At 37.8% G+C, this 25,988-nt stretch overlaps 2 protein-coding genes across 2 annotated transcripts in view; both read left to right on the top strand.

Annotated features, from left to right (window-relative positions):
• Window positions 1–1,013: 1,013 nt before the first annotated feature.
• On the top strand, window positions 1,014–12,933 carry SPESP1 (sperm equatorial segment protein 1). The gene is made up of 2 exons (XM_010363642.1): window positions 1,014–1,231; window positions 11,717–12,933. The coding sequence occupies exons 1-2, from the start codon at window positions 1,168–1,170 to the stop codon at window positions 12,709–12,711; spliced, it is 1,059 nt and encodes a 352-aa protein (XP_010361944.1). The 5' UTR covers window positions 1,014–1,167; the 3' UTR covers window positions 12,712–12,933.
• NOX5 (NADPH oxidase 5) overlaps window positions 1,045–25,988 on the top strand; it is a 129,718-nt gene continuing 104,774 nt past the window's right edge. The window contains exon 1 of the mRNA XM_010363641.2: window positions 1,045–1,231. Within this exon, the coding sequence (XP_010361943.1) occupies window positions 1,203–1,231 (29 nt within the window). The 5' untranslated portion in view covers window positions 1,045–1,202. The remainder of the gene's footprint in view (window positions 1,232–25,988) is intronic.

Genomic DNA, 25,988 nt, shown 5'->3' with positions numbered 1-25,988 from the left:
GATGTGCAGTTCTGTGAATTTTTTTTTTTTTTTTTTTGAGGTGGAGTCTTGCTCTGTTGCCCAGGCTGGAGTGCAGTGACACGATCTCGGCTCACTGCAACCTCTGCTTCCTTGGTTCACGCGATTCTCCTGCCTCAGTCTCCCAAGTAGCTGGGACTTCAGGGATGTGTCACCACCCATGCCTGGCTAATTTTGTAGTTTTAGTAGCCACGAAGTTTCACTATGTTGGCCAGACTGGTCTCGAACTCCTGACCTCAGGTGGTCCGCCCACCTCGGCCTCCCAGAGTGCTGGGATTACAGGGGTGAGCCACCGCGCCCAGCCTTCTGTGAATTTTAACACATGTGTAGATTCTTGTGGCCACCGCCATCTATCAGTCCCCAAAACACCCTCACGCTATCCTTTCAAAGTCCTACTCTCCCTCATCCCTACCCCTATCTTTTTAGGAATGTCAAAGAAATGGAATGTGATCTTTTGAGAAACAAAAACACCCAAACCCCTTACGGTGTTTTTAATGCCTCTGCCTACCTCTCCCCCCTCTCCTCCAACAACTGCCCACCCAGACCCTGCAACACAACTCGCCGGAACTATGCTCAGTTCTTGGGGCGCTCCAGGCCGTACTACACTTAGCCAAGCTCCCCGCCCGCTTCCGGGGGTGGGTTTCCACTGTGCGCCGCAGTACTTAGCGCTTCCCCCACTACAGCCCTTTCACGCTGTGATAATTGCCAGGTTATCTGCTTCTACCCTTACAGTTCCTTCCTCGCAGGGACCGCGTTTAAACCATGGCTGTATCCCTAGAGCGCAGGATGGGCCAAGCCCCGCCCGTCCCGAGGCAGCACAGCGCACCCAGCAGCTGGGCGTCAAGGCTTTCCTCGCCCGCTCCCGGCGCAGACCTTCGGAGGCGGAACGAGCATGCGCACTAGCAAGGGGCGTGGCGCGCGCGGTCCCCCGCCCCCTGCACACAGCCCCAGGAGGGGGCGGGCCTTGGCCGCTCGCTCTCTCCTTCTCCTCACCGCTGCGCTTGCGCGCTGGGGACAACCGTTGCGGGGTGTCCCAGGGCCTGAGGCAGAACGGTCCTCCGCTGACACCTTCCCTTTCGGTCCTGAGGTTCCCGGCCTGGTGGCTCCAGGACGTTCCGGTCGCATGGCAGAGTGCTGCGGACGACGCCTATGAAGTCCTTAGTCTTTCTAGTTGCGTTGTTGCTATGGTCTTCGTCCGTGCCGGCTTATCCGAGTGAGTGACCGGCCTGAGGAGGCAGCGGACCGGGGACACCCTGGGGGAACCTCCCGAGCTCCGCGACCTCGAAGCCTGGCCCTTCTCTCTGGTCCCACATGCCTCCCTCCCCCACTGTCCAGGGTCCTGGCCTCGACGCTGAGGAGTGTCCCTCTCCTCTCCTGGTCAGGGATCGCAGCGACTCAGGCGGCGGGGCCCAGATAAGACGGGAGGCGCCTGCGGGCCGTGGGCGCGGGTGGAATCCCCACACCCGCCTCTGCCTCTCTGCCCACCCGGTCCTTCCTAGCCATTGGGGGTGTGACCGTGCAGGGGTCGGGTGGCTGCTGCCAGCCGGCCACGTCGCCAAGTGGCTGACCAGCTAGGAATGATTTTTACATTTTTAAATGTAAATATGAAATGTACTCCTTCATGACGTGTGGAAAAGAATGACGTACACATTTCATTTTTCGTGAATAAAGTTTTATTGGAACACAACCACGCTCATTCCTTTAGGTATTGCCCATGGCTGCTTTCCCACGTTAGAAGGGCGGGGTTAAGTGGTTGCCACACAGTCTGGCCTGCAAAGCCTGAAGTTTTTACTATGTGGCCCTGTGCAGAAAAAGGTTGGCCCGTACGGTAAAACTTGGAGAGCATGTAGATTGTGGGTCGCGCTCTGGGACACTCACCTGAGGATGCGCTCCCAGAGAGCATGCTTGCGCACACGGCATTCAAAACCTTAGTTAAGCAGGATTATAACTTAAGACTTGCCAAGGAGCAATTTTTGTCCCTCCCCGAAAGCTGAAAACCAATAAGGTCAAATTCAGGGGTGCTAAGACTTTACTATATTAACAATATCATGTGGATACCTTGAGGCGCTTAGTATTTAAGTCAGGTAGGTAAGGCTTGCCCATTTAGTCTAACTGTAGTTCATTGTAGCATTTAGTAATGTTGCAGTTTGGTTTCACTTAATAAACACAATTTAACAGGTGTGAAAAAAGTACTATCGTGCATGCTGATTATGCAAATTTATATTTCAGAATTGCTAAACGATCCTAGTTAAAAATCAAATTTAAAAACTGAAAATACAACACAATCTAAATTATGAATAGTAGTGGGAAAAGTTCTAGATGAAGTGTCCTAGGTAACTAAAGTTAGCTCTTTAAATACTAGCACTTATGATTTGTAGCTGTTTTTAATAAAAAGTTTTGTAACATTTTTCTTCCTTGACATAAAGGACCAGAACATAATGAGGATGCTACTGTCTTTTGGTGTTTGATGGTCATTATTACTAACACCAGTTATTGTATTTTGGTAGTTGTAGATCAGCAAGTCACAAGTGACTAACATATGGAGACTTGAAGTGACTTTAACACTGACACACAGTACACTCTGGGACGGTTGGGTAGGAGTCCCTGGACACCCACTTAACTCAGTGCAGTCTCTTACCTAACACCATAATTTCCCCCTCTCCTCATTCCCCCTTCCTCCCCTCTCCCTCCCAATTCCCTCCTTTTTTTTTTTTTTTTTTTTTTTTTTCCTGAGACAGGGTCTCACTCTCTGGCCCAGACTAAAGTGCAGTGGCCGGATCTCGGCTCACCGCAACCTCTGCCTCCCAGGCTCAAGGGATTCTCTCGCCTCAGCCTCCTGAGTAACTGGGATTACAGGCACACGCCACTACCGCCTGGCTAATTTTTGTATTTCTAGTAGGGACGGGGTTTCACCGTGTTGTGCAGGCTGTTCTTGAGCTCCTGACCTCAAATGATCCATCCGCCTCGGCCTCCCAAGTGCTGGGATTACAGGCTTGAGCCACTGTGCCTGGCCAGCCTGTTCTCTTTCTTTGCCCCCTGTTCGCTAATCTTTCTTGGGAAGAAAGAAAAGGGTTGTAGAAAATGAAAAGGCACTTCCCAGAAAAAAGAGTAATTTTGTGTTGAATATATAGATGTTATAAGGAAACTATATACAGGTTGTAATCATAGAAGATGTCTTGGAATATGTAATTACCTCTCTTCTACAGAAGTGGATTAAGGAATATATACAGCAGGCAGTGGTACATGGCTGCTTTCTCTGTGTGTCTCCCTACTTTTTCTCTAATTTTAATTTTGCTTTTAAAGTAAGTATACCAAAATAAATATATCATTGAGCTTGATGTAAATCAGCTATGCATTCTTTTATATGGCCACTATTCAAACAATTGTTGGCGAGATGCAAAAGATAAGGCACATAGGTTTTTATAATCAAAAGGGGAGCTTTGACACATTTTTTCTAAACTACTAGACAGTTTTGAGGTTATATTACACAAACATCACGGGTGTATTAAGTAATTGCATTTATTGAAAACCTCAGTACTTCTTGTATCTGCCTATACCTTTCTAACAGGCCCAATCCAAGTTTAGCTAGTATTTGTTTAATCTAAATTCAGTTAGACATAAATGCAGCTTGGGTATACAGAAGTGGGCACTCCTTTACATACGCGCACACACATCCTGATGGTGCTGGATAAACAGCATTTTACTGTATAAATTTTTATACATTCAGTTTCCTGTACCTGATTTTTCTATAGTTTTAAATACCTTCCCTTTTTTCAATTTTTAAATGGGAAAGTATTTAATGTATTCCCCTTTTAATGTATTTACACTGTGCAACTTACTTAATGAGAATTCTTTTTACTTTAAAAAAAATGCACAGGTGGGGCACGGTGGCTTACTCCTATAATCCCAGCACTTTGGGAGGCTGAGGCAGGCAGATCACCTGAGCCCAGAAATTCAAGACCAGCCTGGGCAACATGGCAAAACCCTGTCTTTACAAAAAATACAAAAATTAGTCAGATGTAGTGGGGTACGCCTGTAGTCCCAGCTATTCAGGAGGCTGAGGTGGGAGGATCACCTGAACCCAGGAGGTAGAGGTTGCAGTGAGCTGAGATGGCACCACTGTATTCCAGCCTGGCTGACAGAGCGAGACCTTGTCTCAAAAAAAAAAAAAAAAAGCACAGTAACTTTCAAAGTAATGTTAACGTAATAGTTACATATTTAAATAATAACTACTATTAAAATTATATAATTTGCCTTTTATAATTTTAAATCATCAAATATTCATGGGTTGGGAGTGCAAACTAATTAAAGTGTATTAATATTAATATATGTTAATGTTTTAACCCCAAATCTGCATATTTATAAATAAAATTAAATATTAATTTTGGGGTATCTCCCAAATAAATTATTTCCTTTAGATCATCTCTTGGTATAGACTAGGAAAAATAGGGTTAGTCTAGGATTATAAAAGCTCTTATTTCTACATTGTTATTATAAGAAGGCTGAATATGTCAGTCTTTGGCTTCTGTCATTGTCTTTAGGAAGAATTTTGTCCTAATGAACCACACACGGTAAGAGAATCTACCAGCAACAATTGTTTGAATCTATTACGAAATAAATTAAAAGGAAAAGAATATTTCTTTCATTTCAAATACATTGTAAAGGTAAAGTTCACTGGGATCTGGTGCTGCAAGTTCACTTAGTGCCCAAGGCTATAGCATTTAGAAGGGTCTCTTAAACCTGTGAATAAACTGTCATGACACACTTTGTTAATGTTTGAGATAATAAGGAGCATGTCATCTAATAGGCAAGTGTCAAGAGAGTAGTCTGTGGGGGAGTAGCGTGAAGTTTCATTAGCCTGTCCACTGACGTTTTATGGGGAAAAAAGTCTTGCCTTTCTGTTCTTTTGATCCTATTATCCCTTAAATGGATATACTTTAATCTCTTGATAATATATGTGAAATTAAACTTAAGCAACAATTTTTTCATATCCACATAAAATACTAGTTATTTGAAAAGAAAATATTTTCTTTTTGTTTTTTGAGACGGAGTCTCGCTCTGTCGCCCAGCCTGGAGTGCAGTGGCACGATCTTGGTTCACTGCAAGCTCCGCCTCCTGGGTTCACGCCATTCTCCTGCCTCAGCCTCCTGAGTAGCTGGGACTACAGGGGCATGCCACGACGCCCGGCTAATTATTTTTTGTATTTTTAGTAGAGATAGGGTTTCACCGTGTTAGCCAGCATGGTCTCGATCTCCTGACCTCGTGATCCGCCTGCTTGGGCCTCCCAAAGTGCTGGGATTACAGGCATGAGCCACCGCACCCGGCCTTTTTTTTTTTTTTTTTTTTTTTTTTTTTTTTTTTTAGTATCACTATATATTTGAAGCATTTTAAAAACACACAATTTATTTAACCTAAGCATAGTTTCTTCTGAGGCTCAAATATTCATACCGCGACTATTTGGAGCCACTGTAAGCTGTCTTCTCTCGTTCTTTTGATAGGATCCCGTATATTTTTAAAGACTTCTTGTTTTCTGACGTTAACTGATTGTTCCAAGCCCCCTTTGTGCCTTTCCCACTCTGTGTCTTTCTCACTCTGAATGGAATTAACTGTCTTTCCAAGGGGATGGAGAACATGGTATGAGAGACCAAAGTGCCTGCGATATATACTAGACTACTGCAGTGGGAAAATATTGTTATTTTTGTCATTTTAGTGAATAGAACTAGAAGAGAGAGATTTAAAGTCATGAGTTTATTTTGGTTCCAATTATAACATTACTCATAGGATGCATCTTGATTTTTAACTCTTTATCCACGCTAGAATTGTAACATCATTTAATGAGGCTATTTTGGTTGTCTATTGTGGCATAAAAGACTGCTTCCCAAATTTATCATTTTTCATGATTCTTTGGGTTCACTAGACTCAGCTGGGCAGCTCCGCTTCACATGGTATAGCTGAGGTCACTCACGCAGCTGCATTCAGCTGGAAATTCAAATGGATAGGAACATCCAAGATGGCGTCTCATCCTCCAGGGTCTTTACATGACTTGTCATCTTTCAGTACTCTAGCCCAAGTTTCTTTACACCATGGCAGCTTGCTTCCGAGAAGGAGATTTATAAACCCCAACATGGATGCTCTTACTAAGCCTATACTGTATCAGACTTGCTAATGTTCTGTAGGCCAAGACAAGTCACATCTGGCAAGCCCATATCCAGTGTGAGAAGACACTACCCGAGAACATGAATACCAGGAAGTGCAAAGCCATGAAGTTACATTTCTTTAACTGGAACACTTGATTAATATGAACATAATTACTTGTTTATTTACCTGTCAGCAAAAATTAAGATTTGCATAATAAATTATAGGAAAATTGCTGGATGAATAAGATTTAATATTTCCTTTTATGACCATTCCTTGAGTAGACCTCAGTAATTAAGCACAATTATTACTACTTTGAGTTGGAAATACAGTACTTCAGCTCAGTTCGTTTTAAAATTTTAACCTTCATAAAAGTTCATTTTACTTTGAAGGTGTTGGATGTTTTAACTGGTAGTTCTTGCATAATGACAGCTTTCAGTTATTAATTCTTACTTTAGTACCTAACTGCTGCAGAATAAGGGAAATTTATTCTTTATGAGTCCACTTCATGGCATGTATAGAAAATACAAGCAATTTGTTCTCCAAAGTTATGGACATTCAGCCAGAGTGTGTGGACCATCTGTAAGTGATGGATGCTTGGGTATGTGTTTCAGTTTTATATACGTGAGTTCTTTATGAATAAAGTTATTCTGTTTTCACTATATCATTGTAATAAAAATCCTAGTTATATTCAAATCTGTAACAAAATGAGCATCCATAATTCTTGGTTAAATTTTGGGTGCAATCAGCAGTTGCTATATCAAGGTTACTGGCCAAGGGTAAAGGAGAAATGTATGTGTATCTACACAATGGAATACTATTTGGCCATAAAAATGAATGAAGTACTGATACAAGCTACAACATGGATGATCTTGAAGACATTATGCTAAGCATAAGAAGCCACTCACAAAAGGATACATATCATATGATTCTATTTATATGAAATGTCTAGCATAGTCAAATGCGTAGGTACAGAAAGTAGATTAGTGGTTGTCCAGGGCCTGGAGGAAAAAAATCCAGAAAAAAATTAATGACATTTTTAGAAACATATTAAATGTATAAATTAAAAGAGAGGATATGACATCTAAGCATCTTTACGATGTTGAATCTTCTCATCTGAGAACATGGTATAGCTTTCTATTTGTTGATATTTATGTCTTTCAAAAGATTTTATTATATTCCTGTATTAGTCTGCTGTAGCTCCTATAACAAATTACCACAAACTTGATGGTTTAAAACAGCAAAAATTTATTCTCACAGTTCTAGAGGCCAGAAGTCTGGAATCCATTTCCCTGAGCCAAAACCAAGGCATAGTCTGGGCCATGCTCCCTCTGGAAGCTCAATGAAAAAATATGCTCTTTGCTTCTTCTAGTTTCTGGTGGCTGCCTACATTCCTTGACTTGTGGCCACATCAGTTTAATCTCTGCCTCTTCCTCCACATTACCTCTTCCTCTTCTGGGTGTGTGTCAAATCTCTCTGTGTCTCTCTCTTATGAGAACATTTGTGATTCGATTTAGAGTCCACCCAGGTAATCCAGAATAATTGCCCCATGTCAAGAAACTTAATTTAACCACATCTGCAAAGACCCTTCTTTCTTAAGGTAATATTTACAGGTTCTAGGGTGATATCTTTGAGTATGCATTATTTAGCCTACTATAACTCTTCATATTGATTTTGGCATGTTTTTAATATTTTATGATTATATATATATATATATAAAATCCCAGGCTGGAGTGTAGTGGAAAGATCATGGCTCACTGCAGCCTCAGCCTCCCTAGGCTCAAGCAATCCTTTCACCTCAGCCTTCTCACTAGCTGGGACTACAGGCATGTGCCACCATGCCCAGCTAATTCTTGTACTTTTATAGAGTTGGGGTTTTACCATGTTTTCCAGGCTGGTCTCGAACCCCTGGGCTCAAGCCATCCACCTGCCTCGGCCTCTCAAAGTGCTGGGATTACAGGTGTGAATCAATGCACACAGCCAATATTTGGTTTCATTTTTCTGTTATGTAAACAACATCTTATTTCTCATATCTTCTAAGCAGTTTATATTTATATATTCATTTTGGTATATTGATTTTTATGACTTGCTATTTATGAAATTCTCTTACTAATCCTAGTAGCTTTTCAATGGATTCTTTTGTGTTGTCTGTATTTATAATCCTATCATCTGTATATAAACATAGTTTTACCTCTTTCTTTCCAATTCTCGTGTCTCCAATTATTTTCATTTGTCTAATTGCATTGACTAGTATTGCCAACATGATGTTAAATATTAATAGAAATGAAGATATTAGGTATTCTTATCTTGTTCCTGTCTTTAGCGGAAAAGCTTTTACTGTTTCCCACTAAATAAGATACAAAGTATATTTTAATGTTCCTTTTACGGAACATGTTTTTCTGTATAATGTTAAGGGAAATTTATATTTAAAATGAGAAATGTAAGCAGTTACCTTTATAAAGAATAGTATCTTATGAGTGCTCTGTAGCTTTGAAAGTGTTTTAAAATATCTAATTTATTTGGTTCTGTGAGATAAAAAGGCAAGTGTAGTATCTTAGCTTTATAGTTAAGTGAATATCCAGATAAGTTAAATAATGACCTAAGGTAATGCTGCTATAAATTGGTAGAGCCAGGACCAGGATCAAATATTTTATTTTCACTGCACAAGGCATATTCATTTTACTCAATATTTTCCTTCATGAAGACTCTGATTCGGGACAATGCATTTTATAAATATGAGTTTACATAAATAAGTTATTTTCCTTTTAAAAATGTGATTTGTATACAATTTTTGTTTGCCATTAAAAAATAAAGAAGAAAAAATACTTGAAACTTTAAAAAATAAATGTGACTTATAATGGTTTACTATATTAAATGATCGGTGTGTGTGTGTGTGTGTGTGTGTGTGTGTGTGTGTGTGTGTGTGTGTGTGTTTAGGGAGTAAAACATTATAGTTAAAGTCTAAAGTCTCCTCTACTGACCAAATTGAGTCCCACTACCTCTCCTCAGATGCAACTGCCCATATGAGTTTAGTATATTATCATTCCAGTCCATTAAAAAAATCTGCAGTTCACAGACAAAGTATATGATGCTATGTGAGTGATTTTTAAAAAGTATTATAAGGACAGCATCGAACTCTACTTTATGTTCTATACTTTCTTTTTCACTTGTCATCATCATATGGATCTTAGGAGTATACAAGGCTTTTCTAAGCATTACATAAAATGCAGAATTTACTTTTAGAATCAAGACCTCTAGACGTGTGGTATCTTTCCACTAACCACATTGGCTCACTAAACTGTTCTCATTAAGAATTTTTTAAAATTTAGAAATATGCCTTCAATTTTGATTAAACGTCTATCTGGTCTTTCTAAGTTGTAACAGAATAAAGAAGAGAGGAGAAATATGTAAATACAAGGCAGTTTTTGAGTATTTTGTACTTACCAAAAAGCTAAATAAAAGTGCCTCCTGAACAGAAAGTTTATTACTTTATTCAACCTGCAGGGGGATGGTTCAGGTAGGAGTAATGGATTAGTGTTTAGTAAAAAGTGATTTACTTCCCTGAATTAAATCAATTTGTATACTTGAAAATGGCAAACCTTAAAATTGCACATAGTGAAAAATCACAGCACTTAAAATTAAAATACCCTGATTCAGGAGTAGTTGAACAGAATTCCAGAATATCTTAATATCTTACTATCTTTTCTGTTCTCCACGTTGGAAATGAGAGGCTTTACTGCTCAGATGCTGCAAAATAGGAGTATAAATAGAACTACCTTTTTTTGGCTTATCAAAATATTTTATTTTAAGAGACCCCCCAAAAAAAGACCCTCCAAAAAAAGATGCCCCAACAATGCTCTTGGGTTTTTTTTTTTTTTTTTTTGATCTTTTCTGTATTTTTTTTTTTTTAAATCAACTAAAAACAATTTGATGCTTAAAATAAAACTACTCCATGATTCAGGAGTAGTTGAACAGAATTCCAGAATATCTTAATATCTTATTTTCTTTTCTGTCCTTCACGTTGGAAATGAGAGGCTTTACTGCTCAGATGCTGCAAAATAGGAGTATAAATAGAACTACCTTTTTTTTTTTTGCTTATTAAAATATTTTATTTTAGGAGACCCCTCAAAAAAAGACCCTCCACATTAGATAGACGCCCCAACAATACCCTTGGGCTTTTTTTGTTTTTTCTGTATTTTTTCCTTTTTAAGTCAACTAAAACAATTTGATACTTAAAATAAAAGACAGGAAATATTTCCTGAGTAGACTTTAGTTAAGAATATATATATATTTTTGATCCGGGGGCGGGTAAGGAGAAGTAGGGTGCCGCCAGCGGTTCATGAAGTAGAACTACCATTTTGTTGTTAAGAGTGAAATGTTGATGATTTAGACCAGGAATTGACAAACTTTTTCTGTAAAGGGTCATACAGTATTTCCAGCTTTGCAGGTTATGTGGTCTCTTACAATTACTCTAGTGTTGCAGGCAAAAGCACCTGTAGATAATACGTAAACAAATGGGCAAGACTCACTGGGTGCCAATAAAACGTTACTTAATAAAGGAGTTGAGTGGATATGAGTCACAGACTATAGTTAGATCTTTGAATGAAAATCTTTGATGAAAATATTGCATTTTCATCATACAGATACACTAGATGTAAATAACCTCACGAGCATAGAAAATAGTAAAATAATTAGAAAGTGATGAGTTTGGGATATTTATTGCCTTTGCTTTTAATATAATTTATTTGATTGTAATGTAGATAAGTTAATTTTTTTTTTTTTTTTTTTTTTTTTTTTTTTTTTTTTTTTTGAGACAGAGTTTCGCTCTTGTTTCCCAGGCTGGACTGCAGTGATGCGATCTCGGCTCACTGCAACTTCCGCCTACCAGTTTCAAGTGATTCTTCTGCCTCAGCCTCCCAGTAGCTGGGACTACAGGCACGTGCCACCACGCCCAGCTGATTTTTTTGTATTTTTTAGTAGAGACAGGGTTTCACTATGTTGGCCAAGATGGTCTCAATCTCTTGACTTCATGATCCACCCGCCTCGGCCTCCCAAAATGCTGGGATTACAAGCGTGAGCCACCACGCCCGGCTAAGTTAATTTTTAATGTCTGTGTTTAACATCTGGCTCACAAAATTCATAAAAATTTAACAATGGGCTCTAGTGAACCAGTATAAGCCTACTCCAGCATACCACTGTGTTAGAGGACATAATCAAGAATTTTGGTTTAATAAGTTGCCTGTTGAATCATAAGTTATATGGGAGAATAAAAGCAAAAATTGTAAGTTATATGGGAGAATACAAGCAAAAATATAGAGAGAATGGTGTTAATATGCAACTTTTGCACTAATCTTGCTCACCTATTTTAATAAGAACCTGAAGAAATAATTTTGTTTATTTAAGTGAAAGTTGACTCTGTGTCAAAGGTGCTTTGCATATTGGTTCTTTATTTCAATTTTTAAGTGATAGCATATGAAATAAATTTTGGTCAGTAGATTTTGTCAATGTGTTATATATAATAATAAATGTTACTTATTATTTGTTTGATTTTTTTTCCCTTAAGGCATAACTGTGTCACCTGATGAAGAACAAAACTTGAATCATTATATACAAGTTTTAGAGAACCTAGTACTAAGTGTTCCCCCTAGGGAGCCAGGTCGTGAGAAAAAATCTAACTCTCCAAAACATGTTTATTCTATAGCATCGAAGGGATCAAAATTTAAGGAGCTAATTACACATGGAGACACATCAACTGAGAATGATGTTTTAACCAATCCTATCAGTGAAGAAACTACAACTTTCCCTACAGGAGACTTCACACCGGAAATAGGAAAGAAAAAACACACGGAAAGTACCCCATTCTGGTCAATCAAACCAAACAATGTTTCCATTGTTTTACATGCAGAAGAACCTTATATTGAAAAGGAAGAGCCAGAGCCGGAGCCGGAGCCAACTGCAAGACAAACTGAGGCACCAAGAACGTTGCCAGTTGTTACTGAATCATCTACAAGTCCATATGTCACCTCATACAAGTCACCTGTCACTGCTTCAGATAGGAGCACTGGCATTGAGATCTCTACAGAATCAGAAGATGTTCCTCAGCTCTCAAGTGAAACTGCAATAGAAAAATCCGAAGAACTAACATTTGGAAAGCACCCAGAGAGTTGGAATAATGATGACATTTTGAAAAAAATTTTAGATATTAATTCACAAGTGCAACAGGCACTTCTTAGTGACACCAGCAACCCAGCATATAGAGAAGATATTGAAGCCTCTAAAGATCACCTAAAACGAAGCCTTGCTCTAGCAGCAGCAGCAGAACATAAATTAAAAACAATGTATAAGTCCCAGTTATTGTCACCAGGACAAAGAAGTAATAAAATTGATGATATTGAAACTGTTATTAACATGCTGTGTAATTCTAGATCTAAACTCTATGAATATTTAGATATTAAATATGTTCCACCAGAGATGAGAGAAGAAGCTGCTACAGTATTCAATACATTAAAAAATATGTGTAGATCAAGGAGAGTCACAACCTTATTAAAAGTTTATTAAACAATAATATAAAAATTTTAAACCTACTTGATATTCCATGACAAAGTTGATTTAAGCAAACTGCATTTTTTCACAGGAGAAATAAGCATATTCATAATTTCAAAAGTTGTATAAAAATATTTTCTATTGTAGTTCAAATGTGCCAACATCTTTATGTGTCATGTGTTATGAACAATTTTCATATGAACTAAAAACCTAATTTAAAATAAAATTTTGGTTCAGGAGTTTGTAGTTTTTTCTCATTAATTTTAAATGTTGTGAAGATCTTTACAATGTTTAAGCTTTGGTTTTGCTGGAATATATTAGTTAAATTCATACATTTTATGAGTTAAGAGACTGTGTGCGTGCTCTCTCTATAGCTAGTTTTAAATAAAATAATTGTATATACATAAAGTGTAAAATTTTGGGGCATATGGTCTTTATTATTCTTTCAGATAATCTGAGTTTTCTTTTTTACTTTTTTAAATTTTTTTTTGAGACAGAGTCTCACTGTCACGCAGGCTTGAGTGCAGTGGTGCAATCTCGGCTCACTGCAACCTCTGCCTCCCGGGTTCGAGTGATTCGGCTGCCTCAAGTCTCCTGAGTAGCTGGGATTACAGGCGCCCATGATCACGCCCGGCTGATTTTTATATTTTTAGTAGAGACGGGGTTTCAACATGTTGGCCAGGCTGACCTCAGGTGATCCACCTGCCTCGGGCTCCCAAAGTGCTGGGATTACAGGCATGAGCCAGTGCGCCTAGGGAGTTTTCTGTCTTAATAGCCTAACTTGGGGCTTGTATCCGCACTTTTATTTGGATATAGGTGTGCCTCCTTTGAAATGTAGATAATATTTTAAGATACATCTCTATTCTTCTGTCATTAAGTACTTTTGGAGTATCACTGAGGGACGGTAACCTGGCTATGTAATGAAGTCATTCTCATTTCCTCTTTGTGTACATACACATTGAAGATTTTCAAATCTTTTGTCAGAGAGTATGACTGACACCATTAAGGTTAACTGTATAATATTATAATAATGGCTCAGGTAATTCTGTTTATGATTTGACCAGTATTATATTCAAATACATTTATTTATTTGTTCATCAAGACATTCATTTATAGTTTGATAAAGATTTATTGACCTTTTACTATGTGCAGGACACAATAGATGCTAGGCTTTGGGGATACAAAAATAAGACCTACTTTCTTTTCTCTTTGAGATTATATTATAGCAGGAAAGACAGACGCTAAATAAATAATTTCAAAAATTTTTTAAATTTCAGTTGTGTCAAGTTGTTGTGAAGGTGTGAGGTATTTGACCTCACTTAGACCAAGAATAATGGGAAAGCTACCCCGAGAAAGTCACCATTAAGGTGTAGTCTGAAAGATTAGGGTGTGTGTAAAGACAAAGTGAACATTTTAGGCAGAGGGAACAGCAGGTACGAATGCTTTGAGTTAAAAATAAGGATAAGAAGTTCAGGAAGTACCTGGAGTATAGAAAGGCAGGAAAGAGCATCACAAGATGTATCTGGTGACATATACACCAGGTCGGAATGGATCCTGCAGCACCTTTGGTGCGTTATTGAATGTTTTAGCCTTTACCCTATGATTAATGAGAAGCCATTAGTGGATTTTAAGCAAAAAGGACTGGTATCACCAAATTTCTGTCAAAACAACAACAACAACAACAAAACCCACTTGTTACAGTTTTGGAAGGGGGCAAAAGTAGAAGTGCACTGTGCACAGGCCAAATGTTGCTTGGAGTAGGTGAAAAGAATTGGCAATTAAGAAAGAGAATCAGGCCGGGCACAGTGGCTCACGCCTGTAATCCCAGCACTTCGGGAGGCCACGGTGGGCAGATCACCTGAGGTCAGGAATTCAAGACCAGCCTGGCCAACGTGGTAAAACCCCGTCTCTACTAAAAATACAAAACTTAGCTGGGCGTGGGGGTGGGCGCCTGTAATCCCAGCTACTCGGGAGGCTGAGGCAGGAGAATTACTTGAACCTGGGAGGTGGAGGCCGCAGTGAGCTGAATTGCAGTGAGCTGAGATTGCACCACTGAACTCCAGCCTGGGTGACAGAGCAAGATTCCACCTTGGAAAAAAAAAAGAGAGGGAGCATCAACATGATTTGGTGATTGAATGGATATGGGGACTGTGCTAATAGCAGGGACCAAAAATAATTCCCACAATTAGCTGTGTTGTAAAAAGGATTATATAGGCTTTGTTTAATTAAAATACTCTTTTACTGTTATTTATAAAATAATTTTACTTTGGAAAATTTCAAAAATTTGCAAAATTAAAGAATAATATAATCCATGTACATGTCAACCTTAAAAAGAAAAAACCTCATAGAGACAAGCTCTCTAAAAACAAAAGATTTTAATTGGGAATAAAAAAGGGTTGCAATTTAGGGTACACAAGCCATGAAAATCATAAGCACACACATGAGGAAAATCAGGACAAAGAGGAGTTTTTAAAGACAGAAGTCCACACAAACTGCTTTGAAACAAAGTTCACTGCAGGATATAGCCCTTGGTAGACATCTGTCCTGGTCAGATCATCTTATCTGAAATGCTGAAGGCCAAGGAAATTCCTGAGAATAAGCTCTGATTACAGGGTACAAGCAAGATGTACAGATATTTCAAGAATGTAAGTAGGAGGATTTTTTCTTTATTACCTCCCCAACTTCCATTTTTGATTAGCGCTTTGACATAAGTGACTCCACTTCGTTATTGTTCACTTCCACATACCCATCATCTAGTCTCAACAATCATCTAAAGACTAATCTTCGTTCATCTATATCCCTACCCCCTTCCCCCTTCCTATTTTATGCTGAATTAAATCACAGATACTTTATCATTTCATCAGTAAAAATATAACATGTGAAGCTCTGTAAGTTTTTTTTTTTTTAAACACAGCCACAATATCACACATAAAAGTTTAATGATTTCTGGCTGGGCACAGTGGCTCACTCCAGTAATCCCAGCACTTTGGGAGGCCAAGGCAGGAGGATCACTTGTGGTCAGGAGTTTGAGACCAGCCTGGCCAACATGGTGAAACCCTGTCTCTACTAAAATACAAAACATAGCTGGGTGTGGTGATGCATGCCACTCAGGAGGCTGAGGCAGGAGAATCACTTGGACCCGGGAGACAGGTTGCAGTGAGCTGAGATTGTGTCACTGTGCTCCAGCCTGGGCAACAGAGGGAGACTCCATCTTAAAAAAAAAAAAAAAAAAAAAAGTTTAATGATTTTTAACATCATCAAATATCTAGTCAATGCTCAAATTCCCAATTGTGAAATAATTTTTAAAATTTAGAGTTTATATGAATCAAGACCAAATAAAGTTCACACATTAAAATTGGTTGATTTGACTAATAAGTCTCTTTTAATCTAAAGTTTTCCTTTCTACCTCTTTTTTTCCCCTTTAGGTTTATTTACTGAAGAAATTGGTCATTTGTTCTATAGTTTCTCACAATATGGAGTTTGCTAATTGCATCCCCATAGTGCCATTTAGCATGTTCTCCTATCCTCTGTCTTTTCTATAAATTGGTAGTTGGATCTAGAGAGGCTTCCTCAAACTGAGGTTTTTCTTTTTCTTTCTCTTTCTTCTTCATTTTTTTTTTTTTTTTTTTTGAAAGATGGTGTTTTATTCTTCCATATTGTTGGGTCTCTTTTTGTATTTTTAGCAGACTTTGATGGTCATTGCCTAGATAGATTAATTGATCAGGTGATACAAAGTTGAGACATCATTCCTTCCATTATTATCTGGAATGTGTCTATAAAGAGAAACTTTCATCTATTATTTGATTCCCCAGTGGTCTGGCATGTATTGGAAAGACATCAAATGCTTGAATCCCTTTGCTTAATAATTTCCAGAATAATTAGTTCATAGAATCTCCAATGATGACCTTTTTTTTTTTTTTACATTAGTAGCCTTTATTTTTTTCAAACAATTTTAGTTTTACAGAGAAATTGATCAGAAAGTGCAGAGTTCCCACATCCCTCTCTCTCGGCTCTGACACATCTTGTATTAGTGTGGTACATTTGTTATAATTAGTGAACCTACACTGACACATCATCATCACGTAAACTCCATAGTTTATACTAAGATTCGCTCTTGGTGTTTTACATTTTATGAATTTGGACAAACGTACATGTGTCCACCATTATAGTGTCACATAGAGTAGTTTCACTGCCCTAAAACCCTCTGTGCTTCATTTATTCATGCCTCCCTCTCCCCTAACTTCTGGTTGGCAACCACTGCTTTTTTTTGGTTTTCATTTCCACAATTTTGTCTTTTCCAGAATGTATATATAAGCTGAGTAAATTATTTGAAATGCCTATGACCAGAAGTGTTTTGAATTTTGGGTTTTTTCAGATTTTTGTATTTGCATATACATAATGAGATATCTTAGGGATAGGATCCGAGTCTAAACATGAAATTCATTTATGTTTCATATATACTTTACGCACATAGCCTGAAGGTAATTTTCTACACTATTTTTAATAATTTTGAGCATGAAATAAGGTTTGTGTACATGACCCATCAGAAAGCAAAGGTGTCAGTATCTCAGCCAGCCATGTGGACAGTCTGTGGTTATTTAGCATCACTATCATTTCTGACTCTGAATTTATTTGCTACTGATAAACGATTATTTTCTTACACTTACGCACACATAAGTACTTGATAGTAAAAACATGACATACTATTAATACAGTGAAAAAATAATGTGTCAGGTGTGGAATTTTTCACTTGAGATGTCATGTCAGCATTCAAAAACTTTCAGACTTTGGAACATTTTGGATTTTTCTTTTCTTTTTTCTTTTTGTTTTGAGACAGAGTCTCACTCTGTTGCCCAGGCTGGAGTGCAATGGCGTGATCTTGCTCACTGCAACCTCTGCCTCCTGGGTTCAAGCAATTCTCCTGCCTCAGCTTCCCTAGTAGCTGGGACTACAGGCATGTGCCCTCATACCTGGCCAAATTTTTTTGTGTGTGTATTTTTTTAAGTAGAGTCAGGATTTTACCATGTTGACCAGGCTGGTATCAAACTCCTGATCTCAAGTGATCCGCCTGCCTCGGCGTCCCAAAGTGCTGGGATTACAGGCCTGAGCCACAGTGCCCAGCCCATTTTGGATTTTGGATTTTCAGATTAGGGATGCTCAGTCTGTAGTTGGAATCTCAGTCTGTAGCCTTTTCGGACTGGATTCTTTCATTTAGTAATACGCATGTACGTTTCCTCCATGTCTTTTAATGACTTGATAGTTTATTTCTTTTTGGTGCTGAATAATATTCTATTGTCTAGATGTACCACAATTTATTCATTCACCTACCGAAGGACATCTTGGTTGCTTCTAAGTTTTGACAATTATGAATAAAAGCTGAGGTAAACGTTCATGTGCAGGTTTTTGTGTGGACAGAAGTTTTCAACTCCTTTGGGTAAATACCAAGGAGCATGATTGCTGAATCACAAGTGATATGGTTTGGATATGTGTCCCCTCTAAATCTCATGCTGAAATGTGATTCCCAGTGTTGGAGATGGGGCTTGGTGGGAGGTGACTGGATCACGGGGGCAGATCTCTTGTGAAAGATTTAGCACGATCCCTTTGGTGGTAAGTGAGTTCTTGCTGAGTTAATTCACGTGAGATCTGGCTGTTTAAAAGTCTGGGACCTCCCCTCCTTGCTCTCTTGCTCCCACTCTTGCCATGTGATATGCTGGCTCTCTGTCACTTTGTGCCATGATTAGAAGCTCCCTCAGGCCATCACCAGAAGTAGATGTTTGCACCACACTTCCTGTACAGCCCGTGGAACAAGGGGCCAATTAAACCTCTTTTCTTTATAAATTACCCAGCCTCAGGTACTTCTTTATAGCAATGCAAGAATGGACTAATACAACATGGTAAGAGTATGTTTAGCTGTGCAGGAAATTACCAAACTGTCTTCCAAAGAGGCTGTAACATTTTTGCATTCCCACCAAATGAATGAGAGTTTCTGTTACTTCACATACTGACCAGCATTTAGTGTTGTTAGTATTCTGCATTTTGGCCATTCTAGTAGGTGTGTAGTGATATCTTATTGTTATGCTCTATTGCTTTTAAGTCTTATTTTGTGATATAAATTCACGTGTTTTATAGTTGTAAAAAACGATGCAGAGCGATCTAGCTAAATGTACCCTCTCCCTATTTCACCCAAATGTAGTATTTACATTAGAGTACAATATAACAGCCAAAATACAGATATTGGCACAAGATACAGAACATTTCCTCCATCACAAAAATCTCTCATGTTGCTGTTTTATAGCCACACCACTTCCCCCTTCCTTGTCTAACCACTCGTAATCACTATTCTGTTCTCCATTTCCATAATTTTGTCATTTCAAGAATGTTGCATGAATGGCATCATACAGTACATAATCTTTTGGGACTGATTTTTTTCACTTAGCTTAATTCTCTGGAGATTTATCAAGATTTTTGCATGTACCAACTCATTCCTTGTTATTGCTGAGTGGTACTCCACAGTTTAACCATTTACTTGTTTAAGAATTTCTGGATTGTTTCTATGTCTTGGCTATTAGAAAAGAAAAGCTGCTGACAGAATGGGAGAAGATATTTGCAAATTATATATCTGATACAGATTATATATAATCTGACATTCATTTACAGGTGTTTGTGTGAACGTAAGTTTTCATTTCTCTGGGATAAATGCCCAGGAGTGCAATTGTTGTGTGGCAGTTGCATATTCAGTCTTATAAGAAACTGCCCACTCTTTTCCAGAGTGGCTGTACCATTTAACATAACCACCAGCAATGTGTGAGTTCCTGTGAAACCTCACCAGTATTTCATGTTATCACCATCATTTAACATTTATTTTAAAGTGTATAATTTAATGGTTTTTAGTATATTCACAAGTTTTTAGTATAGTCACAAAGTTGTATGACCACTAAATCTAATTCCAGAACGTTTCATCACCCACCAAACAAACTATTTATCCATTAGCAATTACTCCCCATTCCTCTGTCTTACAGCCTCTGGCAACCACTGGTGATACTGTTCTGTCTCTATGGATTTGCCTATTCTGGACATTTAATGTAATGCCATGTAATGTAATGCAATCATACGATATGTATTCTTTTGTGACTGGCTTCTTCCACTTAGCATAATATTTCCAAGTTCATCCGTATTATAGCATATGTCTATTTTTTATGCAGCTATGTCTATTTTTATGACTAATATTTCACTGTATAGATATTCATTTTGTAAATGAATTCATCAGTTGATGGGCACTTGAGTTGTTCCCACTTTTTGGCTATTAATGAATAATGCAGCTGTGAACATTTATAAACACATTTTTGTGTGGACACATGTTTTATATTTGCTTGGATGTGTATCAAGATGTGGAAATTCTGGGTCGTGTGTAGCTTTTTGGGAGACTACCCAACTGTTTTCCAAAGGGACTGAATCACTTTACATTCCTGCCAGCAATGTACAATGGTTTCAATTTTTCCACACCCTCCCTGACATTTGTCATCTTCTGTCTTTTTTATTATTGTGGATGTGAAATGGTATGTTGTATTTCTCTGATAACAAGTGATGTTGAGCATCTTTTTAAGTGCCTGTTGGCCATTTCTATATCTTCTTCAGAAGAACATTTATTTATATCCTTTGCCTATTTTTAATTGAGTTATCTTTTTATTATTGAGTTGTAAGAATTCTGGATACTGGTTCTGTGTCAGATATATAATTTGTAAATATTTTCTCCCATTCTGTCAGTTGTCCTTTCGCTTTCTTAATGGTATTGATTGTGGAACAAAGTTGTTAATTTTGAGGTAGTATAATTTATCAACATTTCCTTTTGCTACATGTGCTTTGGTGTCATATCCAAGAAAAAATTTCCAAATTCAAGGTCTGTAATTCAATGTGACTAGTGCCACCTTGTAAGAAGAGGAAAATGTCATGTGAAGACAGAGACATGCAGACATCACACCATGTGATAACAGAGGGAGAGACTGGAGTAATGCAGCCCCACACCAAGGAATGCCAAGAATCAACAGTTACCAGAAGAAGTAAGAATGAAGAAAGGAAGGATTCCACACAATCTCAAGGGAGAATGGCCCTGCTGATACCTTGATTTTGGAATTCTAGCTCCCAGAACTGTAAGAGGATAAATTTCTGTTGATTAAAGCCATCCAGTTTGTGATACTTTGTTCTGGCAACCCTAGGAAACGAATACTGTCATGATGCTCCTTTTTCTATGTTGCTTAATTCTGTGTGCTGACATTTATTGTGTATTCTTGCATGTATTAATGAGGGATATTGGCCTATAGTTTTCTTTTTGTTTTTGTACTGTCCTCCTCTGGTTTTGGTATCAGGATAATATTAGCTTTGTCAAATGAATTGAGGAGTATTCCTCTCTCTTCTATTTTATGGAAGAGATTTTGTAAATTGGTGTTAATTCTTCTTTCAACATGTGGTAGAATCATCACCAGTGAACCATCTGGGCCTGGAGGTTTCTGTTTTGAGAGTTTTACCTTTATAAATTCAATTTCCTTAATAGTTTTAGGGCTATTCAAATTACTTTATGTTAGGTGAGATGTAACTGTTCACGTTTTTGAGGAATTGGTCTATTACATTCAACTTCTCAAATTTATGTTTTTTAAAGTTGTTCATAATATTCCTTTTGATCTTTTTGATGTTTACAGTCTTTAGTGATATAACTTGTTTCATTCCTGGTACTAATTTGTATCTTTCTTCTTTTTACCATTTTCAGTCGTGCTAGAGGCTTGTGGATTTTATTGATCTTTTCAAAGAACAAACCAATAACAATTTGCTTCATTAATTTTTCTTTACTGTTTTCTGTGTTAAATTTTATTGATTTCTGCCCTTTATCATTTCATTCCTTCTACTTGCTTTGGGGATTTTGCTCTTTTTCTCTAGGTTCTTGGTGTTAGATTTTTTTCTCTTTTCTAATGTATGAATTTAACACTATACATTTTCTTATGAGCATTGTTTTGCCATGGCCTATAACTTGATATGCTGCATTTTCTTTTCCTTCAATTTAATGTATTTTCTTTCTATTTCATGATGTTGAACTTTTTGTGTGCCTGTTGGCCACGTGTACATTTTCCTCTTTGAGACTTCCTCTTTGGCCCACGGATTATTTTAAAGTATGTTATATAGTTTCTAAGTGTTGGGGGAGTTTACTGTAATCCTTTCATCACTGATTTCTAGTTTGATTCTATTGCAGTCAGAGAAAAAACTATATATGATTTAATTCTTTAAAAATTGTTAAGGTTTGTTTATGATCCAGGACATGGTGTATATATATATATATATCATATATTCTGTTGGTTGGAGGACTTTATAAATGTTAATTAGATCCTATTGTCTGTTGTTGATTTATTCCGTAACCTTTCTGATTTTCTATCAATTATTGAAAGAGGAGTGTTAAGGTCTCCAACTACAATTGTGGATTTGTGAATTTTCTCCTTTCAATTCTATCAGTTTTTGCTTCACATACTTTGAGGTCCGTTGTTTATTGCATATACGTTTAGGATTGTTATGTCTGTCTGGTGGACTGAACATTTAATCCTTGAATAATACGGATTTATGCCTCTGATAATTTTCTTTGTTATGAATTCTACCTTATTTGATATTAGTATAGCCATTCTTGCTTTCCTTTGATTAGTGTTTACTTGATATATTGTTTTTTATCCTTTTACTTTCAACCTGCCTATATCATTATGTTTGAAGTGAGTCTCTCGTAGAAGGTGTAACCTGGGTCATGTTTCATAATTCACTCTGTAATCTCTGTCTTTTAATTAGACCACTTAAATTTAGTATAATTACTGGCATATTAGGGCTCATATATGCTTTTTTGTTGCTGTTTCATGTTTGTTCTGTCTGATTTTTATTTCTCTATTTTCTCTTTCCTGCCCACCAGAGGATGACTTGAATATTTTTTAGAATTTTATTTTTATTTATTTATGTTTTATTTGAATGTATCTCTCTGTATAGATTTGTAGCAGTTACTCTAGGTAGCATATTACATATATATAACTTAAGACAGTGTATTGGTGGCATCATTTAACAGTTTGAGTGAAGAGTAGAAACCTTACCTCTCTTTAGATCCCTTTATCCTCTCTGACTTAGAATTGTCTTAACTATTTCCTCTACATACATTTAGAACCACATCAGACAGGATTATAAATTTTGATTTAACATCAAACATAATTTAGAAAACACAAAAGAAAAGAAAAATCTATTGTATCTACTCACATTTTTGCTCTAGCCGTTATTTTCTTTTTTCTTTATGTTTCACGACTCCTTGCTTTATGATTTATTTCTCATATTAGAGAACTTCTTTATCCATTCTTTTAGGGTAGGTCTTCTAGTGACAAATTCCCTTAGCTTTCCTTTGTCTGAAAATATCTTCATTTGCTCTTTATTCCTGAAGGATGTTTTTACATGATATAGGGTTCCAGGTTGATCTTTCCTTTCATCAATTGAAAAATGTTGTGCTACTTTTTCCCCTGCCTTCATGGTTTTTGATGAGAGATCCACTGTCATTTCTATTGCTTTTTCTTATTGGTAAAATGTAATCTCTCTCTCACTGTTTTCAAGGGTTTTTTTTTTTTCTCTGACTTTAATTTTCAGAAGTTTGGATATAATGTGCCTTGGTATGGATTTCTTTGTATTTATCCTGCTTGAGATTTGCTCAGCTTCTGGAATCTGTAGGTTTATGTCTTTTGCCAAATTTAGACACTGTATCCATTCTTTTGAGGACTTTTTCAACTCTTTCCTTTTCTCCTCTTTTTATGAAACTCCAGTGACATGAATGGTAGATCTTTCATTATAGCCCTTTGGGTCCCTGAGGCTCATTCCATTCATTTTTACCCCCAATCTTTTCCCAGCCTATTTTTTCTTTATTGATCAGATTGGGTAATTTCTATTGTTCTGTCTTCAAGGATACTTACTATTTCACCTGTTCTCTCCATCCTTCTGTTGAGCACATCCACTAAGCCTTTTATTTCAATTATTGTATTTTTCAGTTCTAAAATTTCCATTTGGTAGTTTTTTTTCTTTTTTTGAGATGGAGTCTTACTTTGTTGCCCAGGCTGGAGTGCAGTGGCACAATCTTGGCTCATTGCAACCTCTGCCTCCTGAGTTCAAGTGATTCTCCTGCTTCAGCATCCTGAGTATCTGGGACTACAGGCACATACCACCACATCCAGCTGATTTTTGTATTTTTAGTAGAGATGGGTTTCACCGCATTGGCCAGGCTGCTCTCGAACTCCTGACCTCATGATCCACCCGCCTTGACCTCCCAAAGTGCTGGGATTACAGGTGTGAGCCACTGCACTCGGCCTGGTACTTCTTTATATTTCCTAATTCTTTGGTAAGACTCTATTTTTTGGTGGGGGGAGGGGACGTTTTTATACTCTAATGGATTTCAAACTTGTTTGTAATTGTTCACTGAAGCATTTTTATGATTGCTGTTTTAAAATCTTTGTCATATAATATAACATCTCTGTCATCTTGGTGTTGACATCTATTGATTATTTTCTCCATTGGGTAGTGGTAAAAATCCTGGCTCACCATTAGGGCTCCTCTGATACTACTGTAGTGGTGATGGGAAGGAATGGCTCATTAAGGCTGGGTGGGGGTGAAAGTGTAGGCTTTTCACCTGGTCTTCACTAATATAAAGTAGAGAATTCATACATCCAACAGAGATGAAAGTCCTGTATCCCTACTCAGCCTTCTCCAACATGCCCTTACAGCTTGGAGAGTATGAAATTCTAGGCTCCCAACTTGGCTTTTGCTAGTGGAGATGGAGATTGGATTGGGGTCACAGTTTTTCTGTAGTGTTTGGTTGGAATAGAATAGTTATTGCTTAAGAGTTTTCTGTGTTGTCTCCGATCGCTCTCTTAATCCTTTGGTTAGAGGGAAGAGGCTTTTGTTGGGGATTTTATGTCTGTGCCTGTTCATGTTTCTGGGTTGTCAGCTTCTCTAACTCCAAGTTTGGGATATATGAGGCTAAAAGAAAATTCAGAGAATGCACCACCATGTCATTCCTTGGGTTCAGAGGTCTTCAGCCAGTTTGGCTTTTTTTCTTCGCCTTTTACAGTTATCTTATATTTGTTTTATATATAATATGCAGAACCTTTTTTTGTATTTTGGAGATTGTACGTTATTCTCAAGACAATGAACATATTTTGAAAGATTTTAAACATTTTTTGCAAGTCACTTTAAATGACTTCAGTGTAGATAAAGGATAGGAAGGAGCAAGACTGAAAGTAGGGGTCAATTAGGAGCCTGTCATAAAAATCTGGTGAAAGATGATAATCTCCTGGACTTGGATAGTGACAGAGGAGATGGAAATAAGTAGTAAATTTGGGAGATATTTAGGAATTAAGAACCAAGAATTTGGTGATTATTTTGTTACTGTGGGTAGTTAGACATGAACAGGGTAGGAAAGCCCTCTCCTGACCCCACTAGGAATGTCAGGTGACTATTAGGTGATGGTCAGGTGGTGTTAAACTGTCTCTCTAAAATAATAATTGGTTGCAACCAGTGCCGGGGAAAGGCATTCTCCCAATAGATAGAAAAAACCTGACTCTGATGATCAGCAAACTTCCCAGTAAAATCTCAGGAGTTGGGCAAGTGGGCTCAAGTATGTGCACTAAGAGGCAACATGATGGAGCTTAAACACTCGACTGGTAAGGGAAAAACGCCTCGATTGAGTATGTGTACAACTTCAGTAATCACACTTCGTATGTGGCCCCTCCCAAGTGCTGGCAGGCTACTGCACATGTGCATGACTCACCCCAAGAGAAGAATCAAGGAAGGAGGAAAGAAGACCCCAAAGTCATGCCGGTATGTGAAACCCCAAGTCAAGGGCTGATGAAGGCACTTGGATCTCTCAAGTTTTCTGCTTGGCCCTCTTACAAGTTTACCTTCTTTCATTCCTGCTCTAAAAGTTTTTCATAAATGTTCACTCATGCTCTAAAACTTGCCTCAGTCTCTCCTTTTGCCTTCTGTTCCCTGGTTGAATTCTTTCTTCTGAGGAGGCAAGAATTGAGGTTGCTGGAGACCCATATGATTCACTGCTACTAACAATTTGATGTGCAAGGTAAAGCGGTCAGGAATAACTTCTATGTTTCTGACAAGGTACTTTGTGGGTGGTAGTGTACCTTGTCTTTTTTATAGCATGTATCATAATTGTATTATAATTTTATAGTTATTTATATGATTATTTGTTTAATGTTTGTCTCTCTTTACCAGATTGTAAGTCTATACGG

The sequence above is a fragment of the Rhinopithecus roxellana genome, chromosome 5 (genome assembly GCF_007565055.1).
Source record: "Rhinopithecus roxellana isolate Shanxi Qingling chromosome 5, ASM756505v1, whole genome shotgun sequence".
Classification (NCBI taxonomy): domain Eukaryota; kingdom Metazoa; phylum Chordata; class Mammalia; order Primates; family Cercopithecidae; genus Rhinopithecus; species Rhinopithecus roxellana.
The sequence above is the reverse complement of the archived record's forward strand: the minus strand, read 5'-3'. Positions and strand labels throughout refer to the sequence as shown.

Excerpts from the sequence above, each read along its gene's own strand:
- SPESP1 (XM_010363642.1), top strand. The coding sequence starts at position 1,168 with ATGAAGTCCTTAGTCTTTCTAGTTGCGTTGTTGCTATGGTCTTCGTCC. Across the intron at positions 1,232-11,716 it reads GTCCGTGCCGGCTTATCCGA|GCATAACTGTGTCACCTGAT; the intron begins GTGAGTGACCGG and ends TTTTCCCTTAAG.